Consider the following 27754-nt stretch of genomic DNA (forward strand, 5'->3'; position numbering starts at 1 on the left):
TCCTGCTGCCTCTCTTATCTCCTGCCCCTTCCAGTAATATACATTTCGTGTGACTTTCCTCCTCTTTGTAAATCTGACAACTTTTGTCTTACCAACATTCAAGGACATTCCATTTTTCTCCGTCCATTGCTCCAACCTTATCAAGTCCTCTGCTAAACATCCCCCTTCCCCCACAACCTCATACACTACACAGTCATCTGCAAATAGCCTCCATCTGGCTTTCATGCCCTCCCCCAGATCGTTTATCATAATTGTGAACAACAGAGGCCCCAGCACACTCCCCTGTGGCACCCCCGACGTCACTTCCCCCTCCTCGGAGCTTTCCTCACCCACTCTCACTCTTTGTCTTCTATTCCTCAGGAAATCACCCACCCAGTTTACCACCCTTCCATCCCTCACCAGCAACTCAACCTTTTCCATTAACCTCCTATGGGGGACCTTATCAAACGCCTTTTCAAAATCTATAAAGATTGCATCTATCTGCTTCCCCCCGTCCACCGCTTCCACCAGGTCTTCCAACAGCCCAGCCATCTGGGTCTCGCATGAAAACCCCATCCTGAATCCATGCTGCCTGTTATCCACCCACCCCAGATCTTCCATTTCCCCCTTTACGTACCTTCCTACCAACCTCTCCATCACTTTTCCTACACAGGACGTCAAACTGACCGGCCTGTAACTTCCTGGCTCCGCCTTATCATTTCCCCCCTTGTAGATGGGAACTACCACTGCCTCCTTCCATTCCATTGGTAGTTTCCCCTCCTCCAGAGACTGCTTGAAAACCTCCAACAGGTACTTCCCAATCTCCCTATCACCCAACTTCAAATGACTATTCCCTATACCATCTGGCCCAGCTGCCTTTCTCCCTTTCAACCTCCTGATCACCTTAATTACATCTGTCAGTCGCAGCTCAAAGGCCTTCCTGCCCATTAAACTGTCGTCCTCTTTACCCTCCCATGCCTCCCCCTTTGTAAATACTGCCAGATATTGCTCCTGCAGTAAGTCTGCCTTTTCCCTGTCCTCTGTATATTCCTCCCCCCCTCCTCCTCTGAGAACCCCTATTCCCTCCTCACCCTTCACTCTTCTTATGTATCTGTAGAGCTCCGTCCCATTTACCGTCCCCCCTTCCCCCATCAGCTGTTCCATGTAAGCATCCCTTGCTTCCCGCGATTTCCTCCCTAGTTCCTTCCCAAGCGCCTTCATGTTTAAACTTACTAAACTATGAAATAAAATTCCCTACTGTGAACTCCAATATTGTCATTTTTTCTCTCATTTTAAAGAATTATTTATCTTTCCGAAGCTTTCAGTCAACTATTTTTTTTCTGCTAAATTTATTTACAGATAATTTTAATATCTTTTTAACTTACAAATTAAAACTTTATTTAAAATTCGATATTATCGGAACAAAATATCGATATCAAGATAATATCGGCATCAAAATTTCGATGCTAAACTATCGATAGTTTGAACATGAAATATCGATTTTTCCGATATATCGATATATCGTTGCCATCCCTACAAGTAACATCCATTTGTCGAACAGCTCACCCTCGCTCCTACACTTTGCCTCGTGAGCCTATTACAAAAATTACAATTGTCTGTTGGCGATACTGATTGTTTCTATACATGCCTGTGTTTAGTTAAAAAGAACAGAAGTTGTACCTAAACAATTAGATAATTATTTAATATTTGCCACAACCAATGGGACGAATTAAACTAATATACATGAATATGTTTGTTGAAATAATTCATTGAATCACTAATTCATTATTAATAAGAATTTTTAATGTATTATTCAGCTCGGGTAGAGAAGCTTACCCAATTTTTAAAAGGAATTAATCTCGTTGAAATTATTTCTTACGTGTGTTCGAGTGATTCTCTCAATTTTAACACTAAAAGACCTCATTTATCATAATTTACCGTGTTTATTTTCGAGGAATTTTCATTTCGAAATTACGAAATTACAACGCGGAAACAATCAAGTGATTGATCACTTCGGATTGTCGGTCAAGGGCTGATCATTTATGACGGTCAGGGGAGGGCCAAATTATATTTTTAGTACCTACATTTAGTACATTATATTTTTTGGTTAATAAAACGTCCTATTATATAAGTACTGCGGCAAAATATTACTTCAGTAATTTTGGAAAACTGTGTTAAGGATTAGGAGAAAATACGAAAATTATTAATTAGCTTGATGAGTGGGGGTGTGAGAGATCATAGCGACATGCCACCACAACCAATCCGCTAATGTTGACGGTACGCGTCAATTGAATATAAATTATTTAAATTTATTAAATAGCTTAAAACCGAAGTAATTCTGGCACTATTCACCATTTAATTGAATCGATTACAATCAAAGTCTCTAACGTAAAAATCAGCATTTATAATATAGTAGATTTATCTGATATATGTATTAGTTCCCGAAGGAACAGTCAAAAATTGCCGATCTGGATGATATTTCACATCCAGAGGGCGGGGTATTGGTATAAGTTTTCAACTAGCAATAATCGCACCTCAGATAAACTTCATTGGTTACGATATTGCCACTGCGCAAAGCTAACCTTAATTTGCTTATGTAAAGTATATATAACACGTCACTGATAGTTCATTCGTGATAGTTTTCAACAAAATATTCTATTTGTAAAATAATTTTCACAAATTAATATGTATTTTGTATTAAATCATTTTAAAACAATTATACACTCTAAAAAAATCAAAATATTACGTTTTATATGAGGTAGGTTTTTATTATTAGATGTTTAATACCACAATATATTTATTTTGCAAGTAGCGCTATCTTTTGTACAGTTTAGAACCTTGCAGCTGTGTCATAGAGTGAGATACGGAGAATGGAAAGGCAAGCAGTAAAATACGAGTATATGTTCAGATGCAGTGTTCTATGGTATCTGAGGTCTTTAGGCGTATCTATGTCAACACAATTCTTTATTTAAAAAAAAACTATTTATAAAGTAAAACCTTAAATATTTTATACCATTTACAAAAACATAACTATTGCGAACAGAAAGTAAAATTTTTTAATACTTCATTCTTGCCATTATTTTTTTAAATTTACTTATCAATAGAAAAATGTTGTATTGGTTTTATAAATCATGCCATTACTATTTTTTTAAGTTTGATATTGATATTTTCTTCGTTAAAGTAGAAAATATATGTCTACAAGTGTTTGTAATTATTAAAAATAAAATTTATAAAATACTTAACATTAATGACTTCATAGGATAAACTATATGTTGTATTTTGGTGCACTATATATTTCAGGGAGTCCATTAAATTATATTATAAGCTTTACGGAGCAAAATTTTGGTATTGGACAACATAAATTGGTTATTGTCTAACAAATATTGAAACAAAGAAGATGTTTTTAAGTTTTAGATATATATCCCGTGACCAAATAATTGAAAACTATAATCAAATTATATTATTCGGGATGGGCCCATCCAGTGTAACAGCTTAGGAGTGTCAAATTTTCATTATATATGACTTTTGGTTTGAAACACTTCGTATAATTAGGGCATGCCAATCCAATACTATTTGTTAATAGACAGTTCCTGTTCTGACCTGCCTAGTTTTAATCATGTGGCCTGAATCCACTCCCAAGCCCATTTTTCGTATGCCGCCCTCTCTCTTCATTTTCGACTGGAGTCTGTTCCCTTCCCTATAATTCTTTGACTGGTGCTCAACATATTACCAACCCATCCACTGCATCTAATGTACCCATGTATATGTTTGCTGGATGACACAGATTAGAAAAAAATCACACTAACATTTTACTTAAAAATAGGTTTTATTAGAAAATATAAAAATTACAAAGAAATGCTCAGTTTGTATTAAATAAATATAGCACACAATAAATAACGAATAAATAAACAGACTTAGGAGGACGGTGACGGGTCACGAGAATATCGCGGACATGAAGTTGGTAGTGACCGGTGGCGGCTGCAGCATGGACCGCGTCGCGTTGGTCAGCTTCTGGGACACGACCCGCGCGATGTTGCTGGAGCGACGCCAGATGTACTCCCGCGTCTTGTCGTGGTCATCCATGCTCTCCACCCGCACCTGCGCGAACACTCGCCATTGTTACTGTACTGTCACTGTACTGCACGGGCCATCCGCGGCCCGCTTGGGCAATTAACAATGTGAAATGAGTAGGTAGCAATTTTTGTGAGGATCTCATTTCGCGAATGAATATTTTGTAGCATTATCTCCCAAACAAATTTAAATAGCCTCTGATATTTTTTTAGACATTTTAAATTTTGTTACTTTACATGTAGACCCAACAATGTAACCCACACAAAAAAATAATAATGGGAAGTGCGATTACAGAAACCAAAAAGTGATTCATTGTAGAATTTTGGGGGAGGTTATATGTCCTTCCTTTAAATCTCTTTCCCTGATGAGTAGTTTTGGGCCATAATTGGTATATATCTTTGCCCATTCTATGACTTATTGTTGAACTGGGTTTCAAAGGCAAGAGTTTACAGTCTACACAACCAATTCAATCTTGAACTAAGATTGAAGCAGTTGACAGTGTCGAGACTAGGCTTCTTGGCTTGTCTATGAAGGCTTGTAAGAAGCTTTTTATACCATCAGAGACTGGTATCTGTATGATGCAAATGGAGTGCAGCATTGCAGCAAAGTTTCAGATTCATTTCAATAATGTTACTTAATGTTACTGTACTGGAATTATGTTCCTGAAGGCTTCATAAAAATGCGTCTGAAACGAAACTGATGTGCTGTAAGGGCGTGGTACCTGTCTGGGCTGCATGACACGGATGGAGTGTAGCGTGGCCGCCCCACCGTGCACCACCCTTAGGTTCATTCTCCCAGACATCTCCGTGGTGGTGGCTGTGGCGCTGCGGATGTCCTTCTTGGCGCCACGGCCGAACTACGACACCACGAGCACGTCACACTATGCAGTCTACACCATGAACGAGTGCACTTTTTAACTCATTCACATCTGTGTGTGCATTCCATATGGTTCAAGTCAAGGAGGAAAATTAAGGTCGGTATTCCAAAACACAAAATTAAGTGTTTAGGTGTTGAATATTCTACACCTGTACCCTAACTGTATTCATGGGGCAAGATATAACATGACCATTCGCTTATTAGGAAGTAGAGTTTAGTGTCCTAACCATTGCCAATCTATTGCCCAAATTCGGCGTATGCACAGAGCTCACCTTTTCGTTGATTTCGTCCAAATGGTAGACCAGCATCTGTCACCATTAACTCGTATAAAGTAATTTTTGTGATATTCGAGGGGGATGTAACAAGTGTTTTAGTGAGTAAAATAAAACTTTAAGACAGCTTAACTATCTTGCAATACATTTTGTACACTTTAATAGTCATAACAAGAAATAATCGCCACTTAAAAATACTTGAAATGTTAGAAAGGAAGTTCTATTTTTTGTGCAATAGTGCTGCTATCTCTAGTATTTTTGCCATAACAATTGTATCTCTGGTTGCAAAACGTCCCCATAATGTGTCGAAACCAGTTTCAAGCCTCACATAGGGCACAGTTTATTAAAACTTTTGCCGATTTGTTTCCTTGCTGGATTCGGTTTAGACATATTCTGGAATATGGCCCATGAATTAGGTTACAGTTTTTTCCCCAACAACGCAGTACTTTTCGCTAAATTTCCCGAACGTTTTTGAATACTGCCAATTAACAGCTTAAATTTTCCGGAGAGTGCCTAAGACTGTGGAGTCTAGCCTGACAGTCAAATATTCTGCGAAGGGGTAGCGTGTTTAGCTATGGCTTGTAGGTAAAGAACCACTTCAGCACATGCCAGGACTTATTCCAGGAAACTGCAGAAAATTAAAATCAGGATGGAGTGATCTGAGCCTCCTCTCTTGGTTCAACGATGCAATACGATGCCCTCACCTCCTTCTCCACCTTGAGCATGAGCGGGCCGATGGTGAACTTGGTCTTGATGGTGTTGTGTGAGCTCATCATGTTGACGGTGACGTCACCATCCCTCTTGAGCGAGGACAAGCCGTACAGGGTGGCCTTGGCGCCTGGCCGCGTCCTGTTGGACGTCCTCTGCAAGCAGAAGGAGAGGAGTGTATAGTATTTGTACATGCACACAGCACACGGGTGAGCGGGCCTCACTGCGACACAAGCTTGAACACAGCACAGAACAGAACAGCACAGAACAGCGGGACATCGCTTCGTTGCGAGGTTGGGATGGGAAGGATGATTGTCAACACAGCTATGGACCCGAGGTCTCAAATACGGCAGCCACGCACAAAAGGGACTTTTGGGGAGGCCGAGACGACGAAGCCCGGCACATTGCGGTGACTCTCGCTGTGACAGAAGAACAGCGAAGGTAAGAAAATGCTTATAAACGGTTTGATAGCGAGACATTTATGCAAGACGAAAATTAACAAGCGTGTTATGAATAGAATTCATAGGAAACTTTACAATTTATGCATTATAAGCAGACCATATTTACAGCTATAGTCAAATAATGTTTATGAGTTTATTATTTCATTTTTTCTTTAAATTATATGCTTAAAAAAGTTGTACTTTAAATAATAGGGAGGGTCTCAACAAAATTATTTGATGATGCTGCTTCTGCAGTGTGAACCACGAACAAGTCACCACCATCACAGAGTCGAGGGACATCGAACTTAAAACATCCGATCAAATGCAAGCTGTTCCATGTGTGATGTTTCAGCTACTGTTAGTCAAGATAGAAGCATGCCTTGTAGTCCGGAGTGAACCCAGCATGTTGTAGCATTTGACCAGCCGTAACTATCACCCTTTATATCTTGAATTTCTGCAGGTTTCAACCATAAGGCACCTAAGCCATGTCAATGGGTAGCAATTAAGAAATTAGATGCAGTTGCATTAGGCTGTGTGATTCGCATATGTTGTATAAACGCTACGTTGAATGATTTGGAAACGCAGACAATTCTAATACTTATTTTAAAAAATTGGTTGTCTGTAAAGTTGGTTTACGGACGGTAGTTTAACGTGACGTCATAACAAAACATTGATGAAATGATTGCATACTTTTATGAAAATTAATTGAATCATTTTTATTGAATTATCACTATTTTGTATGGATACAAAGGAGTGAAATGAAATCTACAATTTAATTGATAAATTTACTTTTATTTGCACTCATTAATTCAAATATGTTTATTACTTTAATGAATATATTATTTTAACTATAACTTTTATACATGTTTGCTATTTAACTTATTCCAATCTGTGGAATTTTGTTAAGTATAGGCTGATGATAGGAAAAGTAGGAAACGAATTTCTTTTAAATACAAAACAATGACAATCTGATATTGCCACCAAATACTGTAGAGTATCTGTTGCAACTATAGTGTGTGTATAGTTAACTGTATTTTGATACTCATATATTTCTCAACTTCTGCACCAAACTTAATAGTTTATATTTTTTAAATGGGAGACACCCCCCAGGGGGTCCACCCCGCCAAAAAAATCACTCAACTTTATTTGAGTCAGCAAATTACATGAAAGGAAACACTGGACGAGTACCTTGATTAATAGAAAAACACAATTCAATATAATATTTACACAGGGTGAGGCCACTCCCGACAACATTCTTACCTAACCTAGAGGTGGGTTGTTACAGCAATTTTCGGTATATGTTCCAACCTAAGACTGATACAGTAATGTACTTGTTACAAGTATCTGATACTTCTGTATCAGATAGAGCAGTAGCGGTCCCAGGAAGCAACAAGGTATCAGCATTCTCGTTATAGGTTACACATCCTCCGTGCCGTCATCACCAGCGTAAAAAGGTATCGGTGTCTCTGATACATTATTTATCACGCCCGGTAATTCTCCACCTCTGTTACGCTCATGCCCGCCTGATACAGCCAGTATCAATCAGTTCAACATTCACTGCAGTTCGTCCTGGCCGTGTATTAATTACCACCATGTACATTGTTGCGGGCTGTCATGCTCTATAGTTAGTATCTTTATAGTGAAATAAGGAATGGATAAGTGCAGGAAAAATACTTCATTTTTGTGGAATTTTTTTACGGAAAATAATGAGTTTGCTAAGTGTAATTTGTGTAAACAAAAATTGTGTTATAATGCAATACTATTTGTTCAATAGTGACTGAACTTGCAAAGTTTTTTTTTTATCGATATTGGCACTGCTATCTGCCTGATGTAACTCAAATGTCTATTGATATAGTATGCTCACTAATGTACCTATCTGTTTATTTATTTTTAATTTTTGATAAAATCGTAATTTTTTAATGTATGAAAACACTAGTGACTATAATTGTTTTCAAAAAAAGAAAGTCCATATGTTGATTACATCTGTTATTAGCTTCAACTGAGAATTTATTTGCATTTTCATAGTTGTTAAGTGCACAAATATAAATATTATATATTTTATTAATGTACTTTTTAATATTAAAATTTCAATAGTTTTATTATTGAACGAGACGGTGTTTTAGCTTTGCTCCCTAGATCGTGGATCCACATATCTATCACCTAAGGATGATGGATCTAGAACCAGTGTCCTTGGTCTTGTATCGCTATTAGCGTACTAACTAGAGTCTTCAGTCTTCGCAAGAATCACGCACTGCGCACTGAGCGTACTTTGAAGTAGGACAATAAAAAAACGACTTGTAACAATTTCGCTCTGTGCCTCTCCTTCAACGCCTTCCCCTGCGCTTCCTCCCCTACATGCTTTCCCTTCTTTATCCCTTATTCGTCGTGCCGCTCCCTCCCCTTTTTTACAAGCTCCACCCAAGTGACCGCCATCTGCGTTCGGGGTTCTGCGCACATTGGCCGTGGTGTTGTTCCAGGCGAATTCTACACTGATACTAAAGTACTTGATACTTGAATAGTGTACTAGAGGTGGGTCGCAAAGTATCAACCAGATACTTTGTAACTGATACCCGCCTGTATAATGAACGGCAAACAGAAGTATCAGATACTTGTAAATAGTATATTACTGTATTAGTATCAGGTTGGGACAGATATCGAAAATTGCTGTAACAACCCATCTCTATAGTGTACTAGAGGTGGGTCGCAAAGTATCGACCTGATACTTTGGAACTGATCCATGCCTGTATCAGGAACTGCAAACGAGTACACTTGAAAAGTATCAAGTACTTTAGTATCAGGTCAGAATTCGCCTGGAACAACACCACGGCCAATGTGCTCAGTACAGGATCGCAGATGATGATAAGTTGGGCGGAGCTTGTGAAAGGGGTAAGAGCAGGAACGACGAATAAGGGATAAAGAAGGTAAAGAATGTAGGGGAGGAAGCGCAGGGGAAGGTGTTGAAGGAGAGGCGCAGAGCGAAATTGTTACAAGTCGTTTTGTTTATTGTCCTACTTCAAAGTACGCTCAGTGCGCAGTGCGTGCACCGTCTCGTTCAATAATAAAACTAATGAAATTTTAATATTAAAAAGTACATTAATACAAGATATAATATTCATATTTGTGCACCTAACAGCTATGAAAATGCAAATAAATTCTCAGTTGACACTAATAACAGATGTAATCAACATATGGACTTTCTTTTTTCGAAAACAATTAGTAACTAGTGTTTTTATACATTAAAAATTCACAATTTTATCAAAAATAAAAAAAACAGATAGGTACATTAGTGAGCATACTATATCTGTGTTTACGTTTCAAATGTTTCTTCAGATTAGTCGATGATGATTTATAACTCAGTTTTTGTTTACACAATTTAGAATTAGCAACTCATTATTTTCCGTGAAAAAATTCCACACAAATGAAGTCTTTTTCGTGCACTTATCAGTATCAGGTTGGAACACATACCGAAAAATACTGTAACAACCCACCTCTATAGTGTACTCGTCGCAGTTCCAATTACAGGCGCATATCAGTGACAATTAGACTTGTGTAGTTCGCGATCGAACTAGTTCGGAAGGGCGCTCCCACAGACGAACTACGCGAACTAGTTCCCAGATCCCTCGCTCCTCAGTTCATTAGCTCGTTCTTTTACCGATCTCCTTCTTTTAGTTCTGTGCACATGATCTGGCTCTTATCAAATGTCGTCACTCGTTCTCCCTTTCGGGTATTAATTACGGCTTTGTCACTGGTCTTTTTGGCTGGCTATCGTTATCTGCTCGGGTCAGATAGCTGAATTTTCAGACGTCTAATGGATACTGACTTTACAAAAATGTTGACTCTTGATCGCTGCAAATGTTTACTGCAATGAAACATTTTCAGATGATAGCTTTATACTCGTGTCCGAGCACGGTAACTTCGCGGTGGGGAAACCGTGGTGTATACTGAGAACAAGTCAGACATAATTACATTAGGTAGTTATATCAGTGTTTACAAAATGATTTCAATATTCATAAAATAATTTTGACAGCTGATGACAACTTTAATATTAAAATTTTGTCTTATATAAAACCATTGTTAAATAAACTTATTTTTGACGTGACGTCTAATAAATCGATGAACGCCGGCTGCACGCACGAAAAAGTGTCCCGTTACGCACATTGTCACGTTACGCTGTGTCCCGTCACGCTCATTGAACGCTTGCGCCGCATCTATCTCTCTTCCACTCGATTGGAACAACCATCGATTGGACTTTTTCGAGGCACATTAAACTTGAAACACTCCCATTCGTTTCCTACTTTTCCTATCATCGTCCTATCCTTACCAGAATAACACAGATTGGAAGAAGTAAAATAGCAAACATGTTTAAAAGTTATAGTTAAAATAATATCTTCGTTAAAGTAATAAACATATTTGAATTAATGAGTGCAAATAAAAGTAAATTTATCAATTAAATTGTAGATTTCATTTCACTCCTTCTTTGTATAAATACAAAATAGTGATAATTCAATAACAATGATTAAATTTTATTCATAAAAGTATGCTATCATTTCATCAATGTTGTGTTGACGTCACGTTAAACTTTCGTCCGTAAACCGACTTTACAGACAAACAATTTTTTGTTGATCATTTCTAAAACTTAAAAAAAAATTAAAATGTGTATTTTTATAGGCATAAAACGGTACTTTATTTACTAAATAAACACATTTCATAAATAATATTTCTTAAACTAGCTAATAAATAAATTCTTTTAGAAATTAAAATTTTTCGATTATAGTGTATGTTAAGTGTTGTTGAACTTGCTAAATTTAGTGAATTATATATAGGTCCTAATGAACATACACATTCTTAAGCAATATTAGCATACAATCTTACTTAAGAGTTTTTATTAGTTTTTCTATATCTAATTGTAAGGTAACAAATTAGAAGAGTAATGGGTCTCTATTCTTAATAATTTACGTAATTTTGTAGCCTGTACATAATAACACATTTTTGTTGATTATTTCTTAAAAAAATATAATTTGTATATTTATAAAACGGTATTTTATTCACTAAAATAAACGCATTTCATAAATAATATTTCTTAAACTAGCTATAAAATAAATCCTTTTATAAATTAAAATGTTTCGATTATAGTGTATGTTAAGTGAAGAATAAAAACAGAACTGTTATATACGCCATTTTACCCAATTATGTAAATTATTGTTTTATTTACTCATTTGGTGTATAATAACCCAAAAAAAGATAATAATCTGGGCGTTCACAACACTGATCATTATAAAAAATAACTATTATAACATACAAAGAAGATCGCCTGCAGTAGCGGTAGCAAAGCGAACGAACTATCTGTGACCTGTCTTCTTTGAATTCGAGATGGGAGCGGACGAACTAAAAGAGCGACCTAGTTCGCCAAGGAGCTGCGAACTAAAAGGAGCGCTCGCGGTCGCGAACTATTGTGCGCAAGTCTAGTGACAATAATCTACTAGATACTCTTCGACCCATCTCTAACGTAACCATACCGACCGAAATAGTAATAATTTATGTACATCAAGCACATTTAACATTTATATATATATATATATATAAAGAGAGAGTGAGTGTCTCACTAATGACTTCACAGGATAAAATGTAGGTAGTAGTAGAGGCAGTATTTTTTTTTAAAATATACCCTGGCAACAAATTGGGAACAAAAAAATGTTTTTCAGTAATCACCTTCTTGTTCTTGTTGTTGTCGTTGTTTTTGTTGGCACGACCTCTCTTCTGCACAGTATGCACAGGCACCAGACGCTGTGAGGGCCTCTGGGCACCAGCCAGCTGCTCCGACACTGCTGCCACCGCCGCCGCCAGTGCCTCTGTGGCGTTCCTCTGCATGGCAGCTACTGCACTGCCATTCCTGCCACGAACATGTACACCTCGCACATCTCGCACACCATGCACACTCCCACCACGGCACGGCCAGCCAGACCCTGAGAACCTGCCAACTATTTGGAATGAGGTTGCACCACAGAACACCCAGGACACAGAGGATAAGCTGTCCTGCTCATGACAAATTTATCCAGTGGCGTACGCTGCTTCGAATTTTGAGTAGGGTGGGTGACTTCGGGGTTTCGGAAGGTATGGAATACTTCCAAGTTAATTGGCATTTCTAAAATTTCGAAGAAAAAATTCCTAAAAAGGGATATTTTAATGCTTTACAAACATCTTAAAAAAAAAAAAAATAACTTTTAAAAATATGGTTGTATCTGCTATTCAAGTGGCACAAACCCTTTTAAAAAATATGTGCTGCAAAGTTTTACTAACAAATTAAAATGAGTTATCATGATGTATTTACAGGATAAAGGCCTCAAATGATTGCGACAACAAGGAAGTGGAATAACTAAGCCGATCCTTAACCTCCATGACCCATGGCCCCCACATTCTACTACGGGCGCTGGACCCAGGATCAGACACTGGCCCCCTATTTTACAGTCGCCTGCTACATTTTAACTACATTGTTATTTCTTATCCATACTCTTTTTAGAATATAATTTAACCTGAAAATAAAGGTATTATGGTAACAATTTTGTAAGTTGAAACTAAACATTATTTTAAAAATTATTTTACCTAACAATCACCACACAGAGCATGCGTTGGGTTGGCGTCGCCGCTAACGAACAGTCCTCCTCTACCGGTTCCCCCACCACGTACATAACTATTTCCCTCATTGGATCATAATTATCTTAACGCTCAAAAACCGTAGCCGCCCTCAGCAAAGAAGTTTCTCTTCAAAAAAAAAATTGTGTAGGGCTGAGCCCGGGCCTCCTCCAGACCCGGGCCCTGCACCCAGGGGTCCACCCGGCCCCACCCTTGTGGGGGCCATGGCCTTGACCCCCACAAAAAGATTCACCGTGAAGTAAATGAAGTGAGTGGAAGGAACATACGTCGCTGGTGCCGGCGTCTCTCCCTCGCGGGACTTGATGCCACCGGTCTTCTTCTTGTTTCCCTTCTTCTTGTTCTTGTTGCTGTTCTTGTTGTTGTTCTTGGAGTCGGAGGGCGGGTGCAGCCGCACGTTCACCGGGTCGTAGTTCTTCTTGAGCACGCGGTTGATCCTCCCCAGCACGTTGTCCACGAAGCGATTGTACTTGGAGATGTAGACGGGCGGCACCGCGCCGGGCTTGCCCGCCGTCATGGCGCCTGGCAAGGAAACACACACCATGGGCGCGCGACCGGGTAGAGTGGCGTCACGTGTTGCGCACTCGTCGCTCATTGGGCCCGCGGCATGCCTGCAGGCAGTGCGTCTGCTCGCCGCTAGAGTCGCTGCCCTGTAGCGTCCCCGCGAGGAGCTCGTTACAGTTTGTAGTTTTGTTGCGTACCATCTTAGCTCTCGGTATTACGGCATTCGGTGAATATAAGGGAAGTAGGTAACCACGGTGCTGCAATCTGTGGCGGATGGCGTGAAACGAAGTTCACAAATACAATATGAAACTTTATAGTAGTAACTGTCTAATGAATTTTAACAAGATGGGCAGTATTTTAATAAAATTCCTAGTCGAAACAGCCGGGATATTTTTTAAAGCCTTTTTTCGCTTTAATCGGAGCCGTTCCACTTTATAGTTTAACCTGTTCTGCAAATCGATTGATTCAGTAGTCGACGTAGCTGCTACGGCAGCGAATTCTAGCGGCGGTTGCGAAACTACGTGTAATTCGCGTCAAGTAATGTAGCTGAGAACACAATTCTCGTATATTTATCATGCTGGGCATTTTTATTTTTTTTTAAAGAATTCGACTTTAAATTTTGTTTCAGAGTTTCATATTGTAATTTTATTTGCAATATGAGAACACATTAATTTGTTTGCTCGTTTCTGAGGTAATTGTTACACATCTCTGGTGAGTACGATAAGATCCCCTCACAATTTTTTTAATCCATGAGTTTAACGAACAAATTACAAATATATTGCTAGAAGAATTCCTTACAAGTTACGCGATATATTAACAGTTATGGTGGGTAGCATTTACAACCTTTAGTTTTTTTTATATATATTTGCAGTGTTTGAAAAACTGAACAATAAGTAATAGGAAAAGGGACCCAACAGAATTTTTTTTTTCGTCCCGGAACCTTAATTTTTCTAGGCAGCGTTGGTACCAGAATATGCACCGGATCACTGTTATGTGGAATGCCATGGCGGCAATATACACAACTAACCAAAAGTATGGTTGGATATCGTGATTTATCACTCAAATGTTTTGCGCCAAGAAATCTGCAATCCACAGTAACCTGTTATTATTCTTACTTTTGAAACAAATATAATTACATTATGTAATTATTTTACGCCAATCAAGGGCATTCTGTAATTGCAGTGTATGTTTTGTCATAGGTTGAGTTAAATGTGGAACGAACTTCTTCAGCCGAAAAGAGCCAATAATAAAAGACTGGTTGTAAATATGGTCAAACCGTATCAAAGCTTACCAAACAGTAACATTTTCTCACGATAAATCATTATATCCATGTATGATGTGTATCGTGCACACGATCGCCTATATGCTATGCCACATAATAATGAGCCAGTGCTTCTCATTCCACACTAGAAAAGGGCTCTACAGAAAAACAAAAACATTCGGTCCTCTCTATATTTTGCACATTCTATTTGCACCCGAAGTTTCACGTGTTTTTAAGCCACACCTATTGTTAGGTGTATGCATGAGTGGGAAGAAAAAAATCCATTTCTTAAATAAAGAATTCTAAAAAGAATCAAATGTTGAGTATTTTCATGCTGATAAACCCTAAAAAAAAATGAAAATAATCATACATAGGCATTTCAGTTCGCACAACTGCCCTAAAGTTAGTATAAAATTACAATAAACACCATATTTTATAAAATTACATTCAAAATATAAAGTTTACGTTGTTTGGCTATATATAGCGTCTAAGTACTTCATTGAAGTCATCTTATGACAGAAAATTAAAATTAATAAAACATATGCTTCACGCTGAATTTGCATACTAGGGCTAAAAATTTGGTGAAAAATTGGTGTTTCACCATTTTACAACAAAATAACTGTGGTATCTCCAATAATAAAATGTAATATTTCTTAATAATTCATAGGTAAATGTGAGTGATTCTGAGCTTAAAGTTTGCGTATGGTGTTTGTTGTAGTTCTTTTTCCAAAATATTTTCGTTGATTAGTTTGCAAATACGCAAATTTTGAGACATATTAAAGTTCTATTCTCAAAAATCAATATTCTGTGTAATGTTTAATAAAACAAATGTAAACAACTAATCATAGTGTATCTCTGTCATAAAAAAATATCTCATTAAATTAATTGGGGGTGATGCCATCATGTTTCATATATTTATCTTGTTGGTTATCCAAATTATTTCAAATGAATATTTTACAATAGCGACAAAGCTAACAAATCTTATAGAAATTTGTCCAGTGCAACATTATACATACCCTCAGTTATCCAAGTGAAAGACTTTCTCTATTATTTAAAAAAAAAACCTGTTTTCCAGCTCCAACTTTAAAAACAGATATCATTCTTGGGTTCACTTTAAACCACGAGTCGTAACATTTATAATAAATATAAATCAAGTATTGTTTTCAACTTATGTTTTTCGTGATGAACATACAGCTGAAGTATTTCGGTAAAATTCTGACTAACACTGTGTTTATTTTGTTTGTATTCAAAGCAAGTATTGTATATATTGATAACCTCTAAAATTTACTTAGTTAAAATTTTTTAATACCTATCTTGTTACTATTCCTCAAGGTACTGTACTTCAAACATGTAATTATATAAATACAATTACAATATGTATTGATTCCGGAAAATTGGTTTGTGAAACAACAATTTAAGGGATAGAATGTTTCAACACCATAGTTAATATTTTCCATTTATTGTAGATTATTATATTTTTGACCCTTGAGACCTAGATTCGGATTCGAGGGGTATATTCCAGGTACTTTTTGGGATTCGAATTCGAGATTCGGATAAGAATTCGAGATTCAGGTTCGAGGAGTACCTATATTCGAGGTACTCTTGGAGATTGGAATCCGAGATTCGAATCGGAGGGATATATTCGAGTTACTCTTGGGGATTGAAATTCGAGATTCGGATTCGAGAAAGTCGGAATCCGACCCATTACTAAATTAAACCTTTCTCAATATTATTTTAATATGAAAGGAACAAAGGAACAATGAGTTAGCCTCGAGGTGTTAGGAAACTGTGGTTTGTCGCCTCCACCTCGCTCGAAACAGTCACACAAGCTTTCTTTCAGAAAACAAAAACACAGCGGCGGTTAGTAGCTCACGGTTAGTCAAGCAAAGTTAGTGAGGAAATATGTAACTGTACAAAACCCCCACGTCACACACAATATAACAAACCACGTCACCAAGTGGATTACAAGAACAATATCACTTAAACATATTAATTAAACAGCTTACCTCTGTCGAACTGAAAATACTGAAAGTTTTAATATGTTACTACTGCAGATTACAGTAAAGTGAAGTTTGAGGAAAAAAAAAATGAATTCGTGACAGACTGAAGTACAAACCTGCGATACTTGCCGAATCAGCCAAGACAGTGGCCCAGAGGAACTTGAAATATAACTGCTAGAGGATTTTCAAAACAATTCCAAGACTTTCGAAACCGGGCTTTTAAAAACATCCTTCTACGACGTGATTGGTCGTGGATCTGTCTTGTTTCTTAGAGAGGATTGGGGGGGGGGGGAGGTAAAGGGTTGCAGACCTCCCCTCTTCAAACTTGACGTTATAACAACAATACGCTAGATCTCAGTGAAGGCAGTAAGTTATTTACAGGCAAAAAGATAACAGCGTATCCAAAATTTGTGCGAACGTTTTATTTTTAAGTTCTGAAGACCCGTGGGCAGAGCTCTCTGTGTTAAAACAGGTTTTCTGGGCTAGAACTCGACGAAATACTACAGTTCCGTTTCCTTTTACTGCTCGAGAAAACACTAATAACTCAGACCCCGACACAAATTGCTGACAAGTTTCGGTACCTTGGTTCACGCCATGCTATACGCACACGTTCCAAGAATAATTGCTCCTCGCTCAACCCCCAACACAAGACAGCTGTGTGCTGTGCACTCCAAATATTTTTCCTGTGACTACTACACGTGCCTGGAATGAACTACCAGAGTCCAGTAGTCTTCAAAATTCCCTTTCCACGTTAACAACCAAATAAAAACAAAACATGATTCAGGTGCGTGCTAAGCTCCGATGATCAAGTTAGCTGTGGTGTCAGAAATGTGCGACTGCATATGCTTGAATTTGTACCAGTAATGTGTGAATAAATTATTATATGAGAACTTGTAAGTATTTAAAAAAAAATATATTTTCTTAGTTAGATTTTTATTTAAAAATTTATGTCGTAAAATATTTTAAAACCGTTAAAACCATAGATAACATTAGATGGATTTAAAAATAAATTAAAAAAAAAATATTTAATAAATTATACTTTAGGTAAATCATCTTTATCTTATGTGCTAATTCTTTTTTTTTTCTTGCTGTTTAGTATTTGCTCGTGATATCGTTCATTTAGTTTTTGTTTTATTCTATTTGTGAGTACTTTTAGTTTTTCTTGGCTAATTAGTAAACATGCACAAGGCGGCACGTAAATCAACAATGCACCCGGCGACAGCAGCCCCTGCGAGCAGGCAACCCGGCGCCCGCCATGTTCGAGTGGTTGCCTATCGACAGGCGCTGCTCACAACCATTAGGGAGGGACATACCTAGGTCACTAATGATTCTCACACTACCAACCGCACAGCATAAAACCAAAGAAATGTAGTTTTCTCTCCAATTATATCAGGATCTAGGTTAATATCAGAATGATTCGTGTTCACGATCTAGTGCTATTTAAATACATTTGTACATTTTAATAAAATCCCGTCTAATTTGTATTGCCATGTCTTTATTTCACGATCACACAAAAATTAACATAAATGTTGGTATTTAAACATAAAAGTTTACCGATTACTTTACATTTAGGGGCTACACATTATTAAATAATTATGCATCCTATTTAATTTTTTTAATATATGTATTAGACACGCATAGCCAAAACAACGATCTTTTAATGAGCACATTAAAAGACTTTAACCTGATGGCCTAAACCATTAGTTGATTTCCCCCCTTTATTAAAAAAAAAAGTTAAGTGGTTTCTTCAACACTAAAATGTTGTACGTGTCAAATTAATCATATTTAGAAAGTAAATTCACAGTTTGTTCACATGTCACATCATTAATAATTATTTATAATTCAGCTGTGAATGAGAATGAGATTCCGAAGTTGGTACCGACGTAATCGTTAGTGAGGAAAGAGCGCATCTGGGACAGAGATTAGAGATAGTTACAGATGGAGCATAAGCTCTGAGCACTGTGGCCAGTTTGTTCACGCAAGAAGATGGCGGCCATTTGTTTATATAGTATATAGAAATGTAGTTTACAACATACTCTTGTACACAATCATTTTTCTCGAGTCAACAGTCTTTATTTGTTTAATATTCATGCACGTTTCCACCACCATACATACATCACTTATGAGAAAATGCGATTTTCTTCATGGAACAATATGGCGGCGACCTGCTTCCCCCTTACGTCCCCTGGCTTCAGCAGAGATAACTACAAGCTGTGTTTATGCTCCATCTGTACAGGCGCATAGGAAGCAAATATTTCATGGGGGGGCAAAGGAGAGTATCATTATAAGTGGTGGATTTAACAAAGGGGGTGTCCGGGGGCTCTCCCCCGGTAGAAAAAAAAATTCTATTCTAAGGAGCAAAATGGTGCTATTTAAGCATCGTTCGTACATAAAAATAGAATGTACTACTAGCAGAAATTTTAACTTTTTTTTATAACGAATTTACTTAAAGCTCGGCATCACAAAACAGTGTTCACGTTTCAGTTTTCGCCTCGTAGAATTCCTTTTTAAGGGCAATTTGTTGAATTTTCCCACTGCACAGAGTACATAAATTACAAGCACCTTCAAATTTAGTACCCAGATATCATCAAGTTATCTAGAGCTGTAGAAAAGGCAAAGATGTATTTATAATTAAAAACATGTTTGACTAATTTATTTTAAGAATAAAGTAACCCACAGACAAGAAAATCCCACAAAACCACTTAGCATTGCAATGAAGACAATGCCTCTGGTTCATCTGATGCAATGGCCGGGCAAAACCATCACTTTGCCCGGCCATGAAATGTTATGGCCGGGCAGTCGCCTGGGTCGCCCCCTTCCCCCCCCCCCCCCCGGGTTCCTACGCGCCTGCATCTGTAACTTTCTCTAATCTTTGGGAATGAGCGTATCTGGGTGTGCGTCATTGTAGGCTGGGCGGGGCGGGTATCCGGGCCACGAGGTCAGTGGCGCGACCTGTACGGGCAGCACCGGAACTAGCACGCCGCATTCCCCCGCGCATGCGCCGTGCGCCTGCCTCGTCCAACATGGCGGCGGTGAGGCCGACTTCCACTTCACGTAGCGGGCACCGTGTGGCGTCGGCTCACAGTTCAAGTCAACTGGCTATATACGTACTAGTCACGTAGAGACCGGAAAAATTCGCGGGTTCAATGACCTCCAGGATGGACTCCAATATCCTCTACACACTCGGGCAAATGCCAGCTGTTCATTGGCTGCTGACTTGTGAGTCGTCTCGACTGGGTGGCCTGTGATTCGACACTTCTATGAGTGAGGGTCTCTAATTGGCCCTCAGTCCTCCAGATTAACAGTGGACCAATGGCAGAAGCAGCACTAAGGTATAATTATTTTAATTTTAGCATAACACGAAATGAACCCGCGAATTATTTAAGGTCTCTACTAGTCAGGGATACGTTCGTGCAAGCATGGCCCCCACATTCGATTACGGGCCAATCATAAAAAAAATCTGTCATATGGCCGCCAAAAAAAAAAAAAAAAGGAAATAATTTGAAAGAAAATCGCGGGCAAAGTGGTATTACCCTCCCCCCCCCCCCCCCCAAAAAAATCGCTCCTACGCCCATCCTCTTCACTTATGTGTGTGATTACACTGTAATATTTTTCATAATTTTACAAAAAAACCTTATTTGGAACTGAAGTAGACCTGGGTATTTGCCATAATATTTTCTGTAACTCTATAAGCACAACCGTGAGAACTGTACCGTTCATTCCAGGAGAAAATTTTGAAACTAATGACTAGGGATTGAAACAACTGGCGGGTTCGATGACCTCCAGGATGGACTCCGCATTTCCATGTACATTCGGGCAGATGTCACCTTCTCATTGGCTGCTGTCTCGTGAGACGTCCCCAACCTAGCAGCCTGTGATTCGATTCGGCTCTGGTCTAGCGTTTCTCATTGGCCCAGAGTCCTTCAGCAAAAGCAGCACTGGGGTGTCGCGAAATGAATCCCCGAATTTATCCGGACTAGTAACGGTTTATCTGAAGAAACAAGCACATTGTAGTCGTTCAAAACTACAACAGACATGGAAACATGTAAGTCCCACAGAAATTTAAGAAATGTAAAACGTTATAGTACTTGCAGCACGGAAACAAAATCTTTTTGAAAAAAAAAATTCTTGCAATGCACTTGTCCCGTGAACCTGCAACAACCACCCCGACATAGGCACAGAATAATAGTCCTTACAGAAGCGAAATCGCGAAAAAAACGTTTATTGGCTAAGCTCACTGTATTTTTTGTTGTTGTTATGGGACTGAAATAATAAAGTAAAATTACAGATATTTGTATTTTTTTTTTACATTTACATGAAAAGAACTGTATCACTACAAAAAAAAATGGCAGTTATTTTTGTTCGGATTATTGCCCGGGAATTTTTGCTTTGTTGTGTCTCAGTACCTGTAGTGATAAACGTGTTATTTGTAAACCGTTCCCTTAATAGCTTTCCAGTATTAACTGAGCAAATCCATGAACATAATTGGCAGTATTTTAATAAAATTCCTTGCCGAAAAACAGGTTGAAAGCCGGTTTTTAGATTTATTTTAAAGTCTTTATTGCTTTAATTGGAATCGTTTCATTGTATGGTTTTAATATTTCGGTCTGGCAATCGAATTATTAGGTAGCCGACGTATCTGCTCTGGCAGCGAATTCTAGCGGTGGGTGCGGGAAACTACTTTTGATTCGCGTCGAGAAATGAAGATGAAAACAAATTTGTCATATATTTATCACTCTCGGCATTATTTTAAATAATTATACGTTGAATTTCGAGACCAAGTTTCGTGTTATATTATTATTGTATTGGCAACATGACAACTCATGAATTAGCTCGTTTCCGAGGTTATATGTTACACATCTCGGACGAGTACTGAAAGACTCGTTCACATTTTTTTTAAATACAGCTATGCTCTCCCCGGGGCCGCGACGCCAGGAACCAGAGATTAGAGAAAGTTACAGATGGAGCATAAACACAGTTTGTAGGTATCTCTGCTGAAGCCAGGGGACGTAAGGGGGAAGCAGGTCGCCGCCATATTGTTCCATGAAGAAAATCGCATTTTCTCATAAGTGATGTACGTATGGTGGTGGAAAAGTGCATGAATATTAAACAAATAAAGACTGTTGACTCGAGAAAAATGATTGTGAACAAGAGTATGCAGTAAACTACATTTCTATATATTTATAAACAAATGGCCGCCATCTTCTTACCTGAACAAACTGAACTGGCAACAGTGCTCAGAGCTTATGCTCCATCTGTAACTTTCTCTAGTCTCTGCCAGGAACAAGGAACACGACAATGCTCTCCCCGGGGCCGCGACATCCCGAACGGAACTCAGCTCGGCGGAAACTGCCCGTTAGGACGCCGCTCGTAACGGCCGCGACCAGTCGCGCGAGTTGGTTGGCAGCACTGGCTGTTTCGGGAGACTCTGTCACACAGAGACCCGGCCCTGACCCGATTCACTTCCTGACAGTTTTGATACTCTCAACGTTTACGAACCGAAAACTGGTTGGTTTTGCAATACGCACTTCCCTTTCAATCCTCAATCCCCTGTTACCAGCTTTGCAGTGTTGAAAATTTTTTTATTTGTGCTTCACAAAACGATCTTGTACCGATAATGTAACGAGATCAACATAAAAAAATTAAACATTGACGAATATTACCTGTGAGACAGCTGGGTTTTCTCCACTGGCCTCTTCAAGCGCACACAAGCTACTCAACAATACCTGGAGACAATCTTGTTCGCCCTGTCTGTTGTCTGCTTGACTGCATGCGTCCATGTCTCACGAGGGCGTCCCAGTGAACAAGGCGACGTGATGCCACGTCCACGCTCATGTGCCGATCAAGCGAGTTTACGAAATTTCGCGTAATTAGTGTTTCATCACAAACAACACTTGATACTCCGACAATTGATCAGAAGATGAATAGTTAATAAATGCTGCTTAAAATTCCGTTATTGTTATTGGCTTTTGTCTGTAAATGGAATCAATTGAAATTAAAGTTGAAGGAAAAGTCCCGAAAAGTGATATTGGATGAAAGTGTACCGAGGGAAGCTAACTAATCTGCAGAACTGAATATCTTTTTCAAAAAAAAATTAACAAAGTTGCAAAGTGTCCTTTGACTTTAAGGGGGATTAGGCTCCACCATCTTGGATTTTCCCATCTTTTATGCTATAATTATAATTTGTAAATATTTATCCTAATTTCTAACATGTCATATCTTCCAGACCTGCTGTACCTGGTTGCAACCACACATTTGCTAACATGCTCTAGTCTGTGAGTGCCGCGAGGAACTAACGGAATTTTTTTTTTTTTACGCGGGTGACTACAACTACTATGATAACCACACCAGTTCACAAGTGTTGGCTTCAACAAGTGGCCAAAAATAGGTCATATACCATGTCGAGCAAAAATAAATTTTAGCATGGAAGCTTCATTGCAAAGCGGTGTCAAAATATTTGAGATTGCAAGATGGCGAGGCCTATTCTCCCTTAATAACCGACAGAGTGGGAAGTTCCCTCTAGAAGCTTGTTCACAGTTAAGACGCCCTCGTGCAGATGTTGGCAGTGACCCCGGGTATGTTGGACGAACCCTTCTGGCGACCGCCAGTGAGGTGGATGGTAGATGGTTGGGCACAAAACGTCAACTCACGTCTCTCGCCAGGGCTTCCAAGACTCGCAGAGATAATTTTTCGGCAATCGACAACGTTCGTTGTCTATCGGTTCAAGACCACGACCAGACCATGCCTGGCACACGTTCCTTACAACGGATCCTAGGTTGTGCTTGGCAAAATGTTCTCCATGGTGGATCATAGGCTGTATTTCGGACATGTTCATTATGCAGTAAAACCTTGTTTATCCCCATCTCCAAATAATCCCTTTTTAATGTTATTCTTGTGCTCCTTAACGTGTGTTGAAAGGGCTCTGCCAGTTTCCCCTATGTACACGCAACCACATTCTCAGGGGATCTGACACTCACAGTTCTGACATTGAAACTTATCAGTGGCTGGTTTTACTCTGGTAATATTGCTTTTTATAGTGTAATTTGACTTGCAAACTGTTCTTAGTCTGTGTTTGCTTCCCAAACGTCTTATTTTCCCCCCGAGAGACCACAAACATAAGGAATAATTAATGTGCCACTTGGATTTATCTGTAGTTTATTTTTGTAAATTTTCTTTCCCATGGACTGTCATGGAAAATACAGGGAACTTTTTCCACGTATTTGTAGAGACGGGAAAAATTTGCAGGTTCAATGACCTCCAGTATAGACTCCAATATCCTCTACAGACTCGGGCAAATGCCAACTGTTCATTGGCTGTTGACTTGTGGGTCGTCTCGACTGGGCGGCCTGTGATTCGACACTTCTATAAGTGAGGGTCTCTAATTGGTCCTCAGTCCTCCAGATTAACAGTGGACCAATGGCAGAGGCAGCACTAAGGTATAATTATTTGAATTTTAGCATAACACGAAATGAACCAGCGAATTTTTCAGGTCTCTACGTATTTGTGTGGACGCCCGTTAACAATGCCGAAGCTCAACAGGACCCTAGTGGAGCTGGGCCCCGGGGACTTGCCATCCTCCACCCATCGATGGCCCTGGTTGAACCACGGCTGTAAGGAGGCCAGCCCTGGCGAGAGAGAGCGTGAGGACACGTGGTGTGCCAGAGGGGGTACTCGTTGACAATGTCGGCAGTCTGCTGTCTGTGCTGGTCAGAGTCGGCAGTCGGAGTTAGCCATCCCACTTCCTCTTCGCACCTTCGCTCTGACATGACCTACTGCTCAGATACCCCTTCACGTCTTCTGTGCCCAGCGCAGGGCAACGACGCGACCACAGAACTTCAGGAGCACTCGAAACACCAGAAATATGGGCTTTACCAATTACTTCGGTAGTTTTGTCATACATCTTCTAACCATATCTGTCCTAACAAAAACAAAATCCGCTAGAAAAACTTTAGATAAAAGTAGCTAATGAATGACAGATACTTTTTTTTTTTTTAATTTGAAGGTTGTGAAGACCTGTTTGGAAGTTACTTTAGATATCAAGACTATTTTTTTTTTGTATTTGCGAAGAGAAAGTGGTTTTATCTCCCATAAAATTAGTGAAGAGATCAGTCTGTTTAAGAAAAATAAATTACTATCTTCGCATTAGTTAGATACAGAATAATTATGCCATGCTTTAAGTTAACACAACTAAGAATGTGAAAGCGGTTATTTAAATTAGTAGTTTTACATTTATAAGGTTAATGAAATTTAGATGCAATGCTAAATCATTAATGAATAGAAACCCAAATATACTAAACCCGAAAGTTTAATGTTTGCACAAGAGATTCAATAGCTCTGCTAGTACGAAAGATTTATTATTAATAAAGAGGTATTTATATTAGTTATATTAATTGGTTAGATGTTAGTGCACATGGAATAAGCATCAATGTTTAGTAATTTTATTAGTATAAGAAAATATTAGTTTACAGGCAGTTTGTTAGCTCAGTTAAAACAAGTAGATGTCACGCTGTTAAAACAAAAAGAGGGATAAACATTTTCATCCAAATGTAATTAGGTTTGTACTGAATTTATTCATACCTGAAAATAAAAAGGCATTGAAATGTAATAAAAAATAACAATTTATATCAATATCACATCATAAAGTTTTACAAAATTGTTTACAGACATATTAATGTTTGAGCCTTTATTTTACAAACAAGATGCCGAGTTGTTACAACGTGACATGTACCAAGTATTTCAAATTTTTTACTTAAAATTTTGCGAGAAGCCTTGAAAGGACAGAATTTGTCAAAGAATGATGTTCGTCCTCACACAAAATACAATATATTTATCACAATAATTTAATAATAAATACTCATTAGGTGGAGCAATAAATAAGTGAGAGAGGAACGACCGAGTGTCCCCCCGCTGGAGCCCAGGGACGGGTCGCAGTCCGCACCGGGGGGAGATCGCGTGGCTAACAGTCTCGCGTCACTGGGGCCGGGCGCCCGCTACCTGACTAGGTTGTCGCTGGCGTGGGGGGACTCACGTGATCTCTGCGATCTCTTGGCATCTATGTCGGTGTCCCCGACGACATCCTCCAGATCGTCTTCATCGTCGTCGTCGTCGTCGTCGTCATCTTCGTCCTCGTCCTCATCCTCGTCTTCGTCGTCGTCGTCGGTCAGGTCCACGTCGAAGTCGTCCTCGTCGTCGTCATCGTCGTCGTCGTCGTCGGCGGTGCTGGAGGCGGCTGCGGGCGCCGCTGCCACGACAGCGGCGGGGGTGGGCGCCGGGGCGGGCGCCGCCTGGGGCTTGTCCTTGAGGCCCTGGTCGGGGGCGGAGGTCAGGTCGATGGTGACGGGCGTGTTGGCCGCCTGCTCCTCCGCCGCCGGCTCGCCCTCGTCGTAGGCGGGCGACTGGTCGTAGTCGGCGGGGTCGATGTCGTCGGGCAGGGCGCTACCTGGTCTGACGGCCGCCGGAGACGTCGCCGCCTGGGCCTGGGCCTGGTCCGCCGCCGCCGCCACGGGCACGGGGGCCGCTGCCACCGGCGCCGCCGCCACAGGCAGGACTGCCGCTACGCTCGGGCTGTCGTCCTCCTCGTCGTCGTCGTCTGCACACGGAGACACAGAGACCATCAGCCGACAACTCCACACCACGTTGACTACACATTGTGTTTTCATGCTGAGAACCCACCATAGACTAGCAATTATATAGGTACGCCGATTCTCATAATTTTTGTGCAGCGGCATAAACAGCATAAACATCAAGGCAACAAAACTGTCCAGATCAGCAGATAAAACAGTATATGTGTGACTGCTTACAAATGTTACCCAAGTCAACGTAGGAATGTTTTTTTTTTAAATTATTATATCGCCAGTTATAGTTTAATTAGAACAAATTTTAAAATTTTTAATCTTAAATACAAAATATGAATAACTTCCTGAATTGAATCTAAAGAGAATGAATTTATACGCGATTTAGTCGACTTCAAAAATATTCGAATTTTAAGGCACATGATTTTGATAATGCAGTTAGCGAATAAGATATTATTTTTTAGGGTAACAGATGCGTGAAATAAATTTCTGAATTGTATTTTCTTTTTTCTCTGAAACATTACTGAGTGTATTCTTTATATCCAGCACCACGCTTTTTTCATGAAGTATTTTAGTTTTTAACGGTAGGAGGAAATAATAAAATGACGCCATATTAGTTTCAAAAATCACACAAAGACTATTTTTTAAATTAAACAATAAAAATTGATTTTTACAAAGTATGATGTCCATGTAATTAAAGGCAATAATTATATTTAATAATGATTCGCTGGTGAAAATAGTTTACCTTGTAATGTCATTGGCATTTAGAAGTAAATTTATTTTTCAGTAATTTTTTAATGGTAATAATGCTGCCAACATACACTATGTTATGCATAATGTTATTTTTTTTAATTATCTCTTAATGTGTGATTTATTTTTTAACCATGGCGAATTTTTAATTTAAACCATGAAAATTGTTTTACGGCACAAAATTGGTTGAAACCAATATGGCGACTTTTGGTTCACACTGATTTCCTTGAATGTTTTTGAGAGGCTAACACGAAGATGTTTCCCTTATTTTTTAAGTTCACCCTAAAAGTATCTGGCTGTCCCTGTGCATGGCCAGTCCTCACTCACCTCCGAGGATGTCGTCGAAGAACCTCTCGAAGTAATCCTCGTCGTCGTCGTCGTCATCATCGGCCGTGTCTTCATCGTCATCGTCTTCGTCGTCATCGTCGTCGTCGTCTTCCAGATCCAGGTCCACGTCATCGTCGTCATCATCGTCATCGTCGTCGTCCGAGGCGGCGGGGGCGGCGGCCTGGCGCGCCTGCCCCGCGCCCGGGGACTCCGCCGCCCGGCGCCCCGGGTCGGGCTGCGGGGCCGCTGGCGCGCCGTCGTCGCGCGTCGCCGGCGCCGAAACGGGGGAGCCCGCGGCGCCCAGGGCCAGCGCGCCCAGCAGCAAGAGCAGCGGCGTCCACCTCAT

The 27754-nt window shown here is 39.5% G+C and overlaps 1 protein-coding gene and 1 non-coding gene across 2 annotated transcripts; both read right to left on the reverse strand.

Moving 5' to 3' along the window:
• Nucleotides 1–2417: 2417 nt before the first annotated feature.
• LOC134541472 (U4 spliceosomal RNA) lies at nucleotides 2418–2558 on the reverse strand. The gene has a single exon (XR_010076639.1). It is a non-coding gene; the product is annotated as a U4 spliceosomal RNA (small nuclear RNA).
• A 1285-nt stretch (nucleotides 2559–3843) lies between these two features.
• On the reverse strand, nucleotides 3844–27754 carry LOC134541396 (clumping factor A-like). The gene is made up of 7 exons (XM_063384819.1): nucleotides 27409–27754; nucleotides 25788–26348; nucleotides 13264–13516; nucleotides 12056–12236; nucleotides 5903–6061; nucleotides 4772–4906; nucleotides 3844–4077 (listed from the first exon to the last, which is right to left on the reverse strand). Exons 1-7 carry the CDS (start codon nucleotides 27752–27754, stop codon nucleotides 3913–3915), a joined length of 1800 nt encoding a protein of 599 aa, XP_063240889.1. The 3' UTR covers nucleotides 3844–3912.

Source organism: Bacillus rossius, chromosome 18 (assembly GCF_032445375.1).
Source record: "Bacillus rossius redtenbacheri isolate Brsri chromosome 18, Brsri_v3, whole genome shotgun sequence".
NCBI classification, from domain to species: domain Eukaryota; kingdom Metazoa; phylum Arthropoda; class Insecta; order Phasmatodea; family Bacillidae; genus Bacillus; species Bacillus rossius.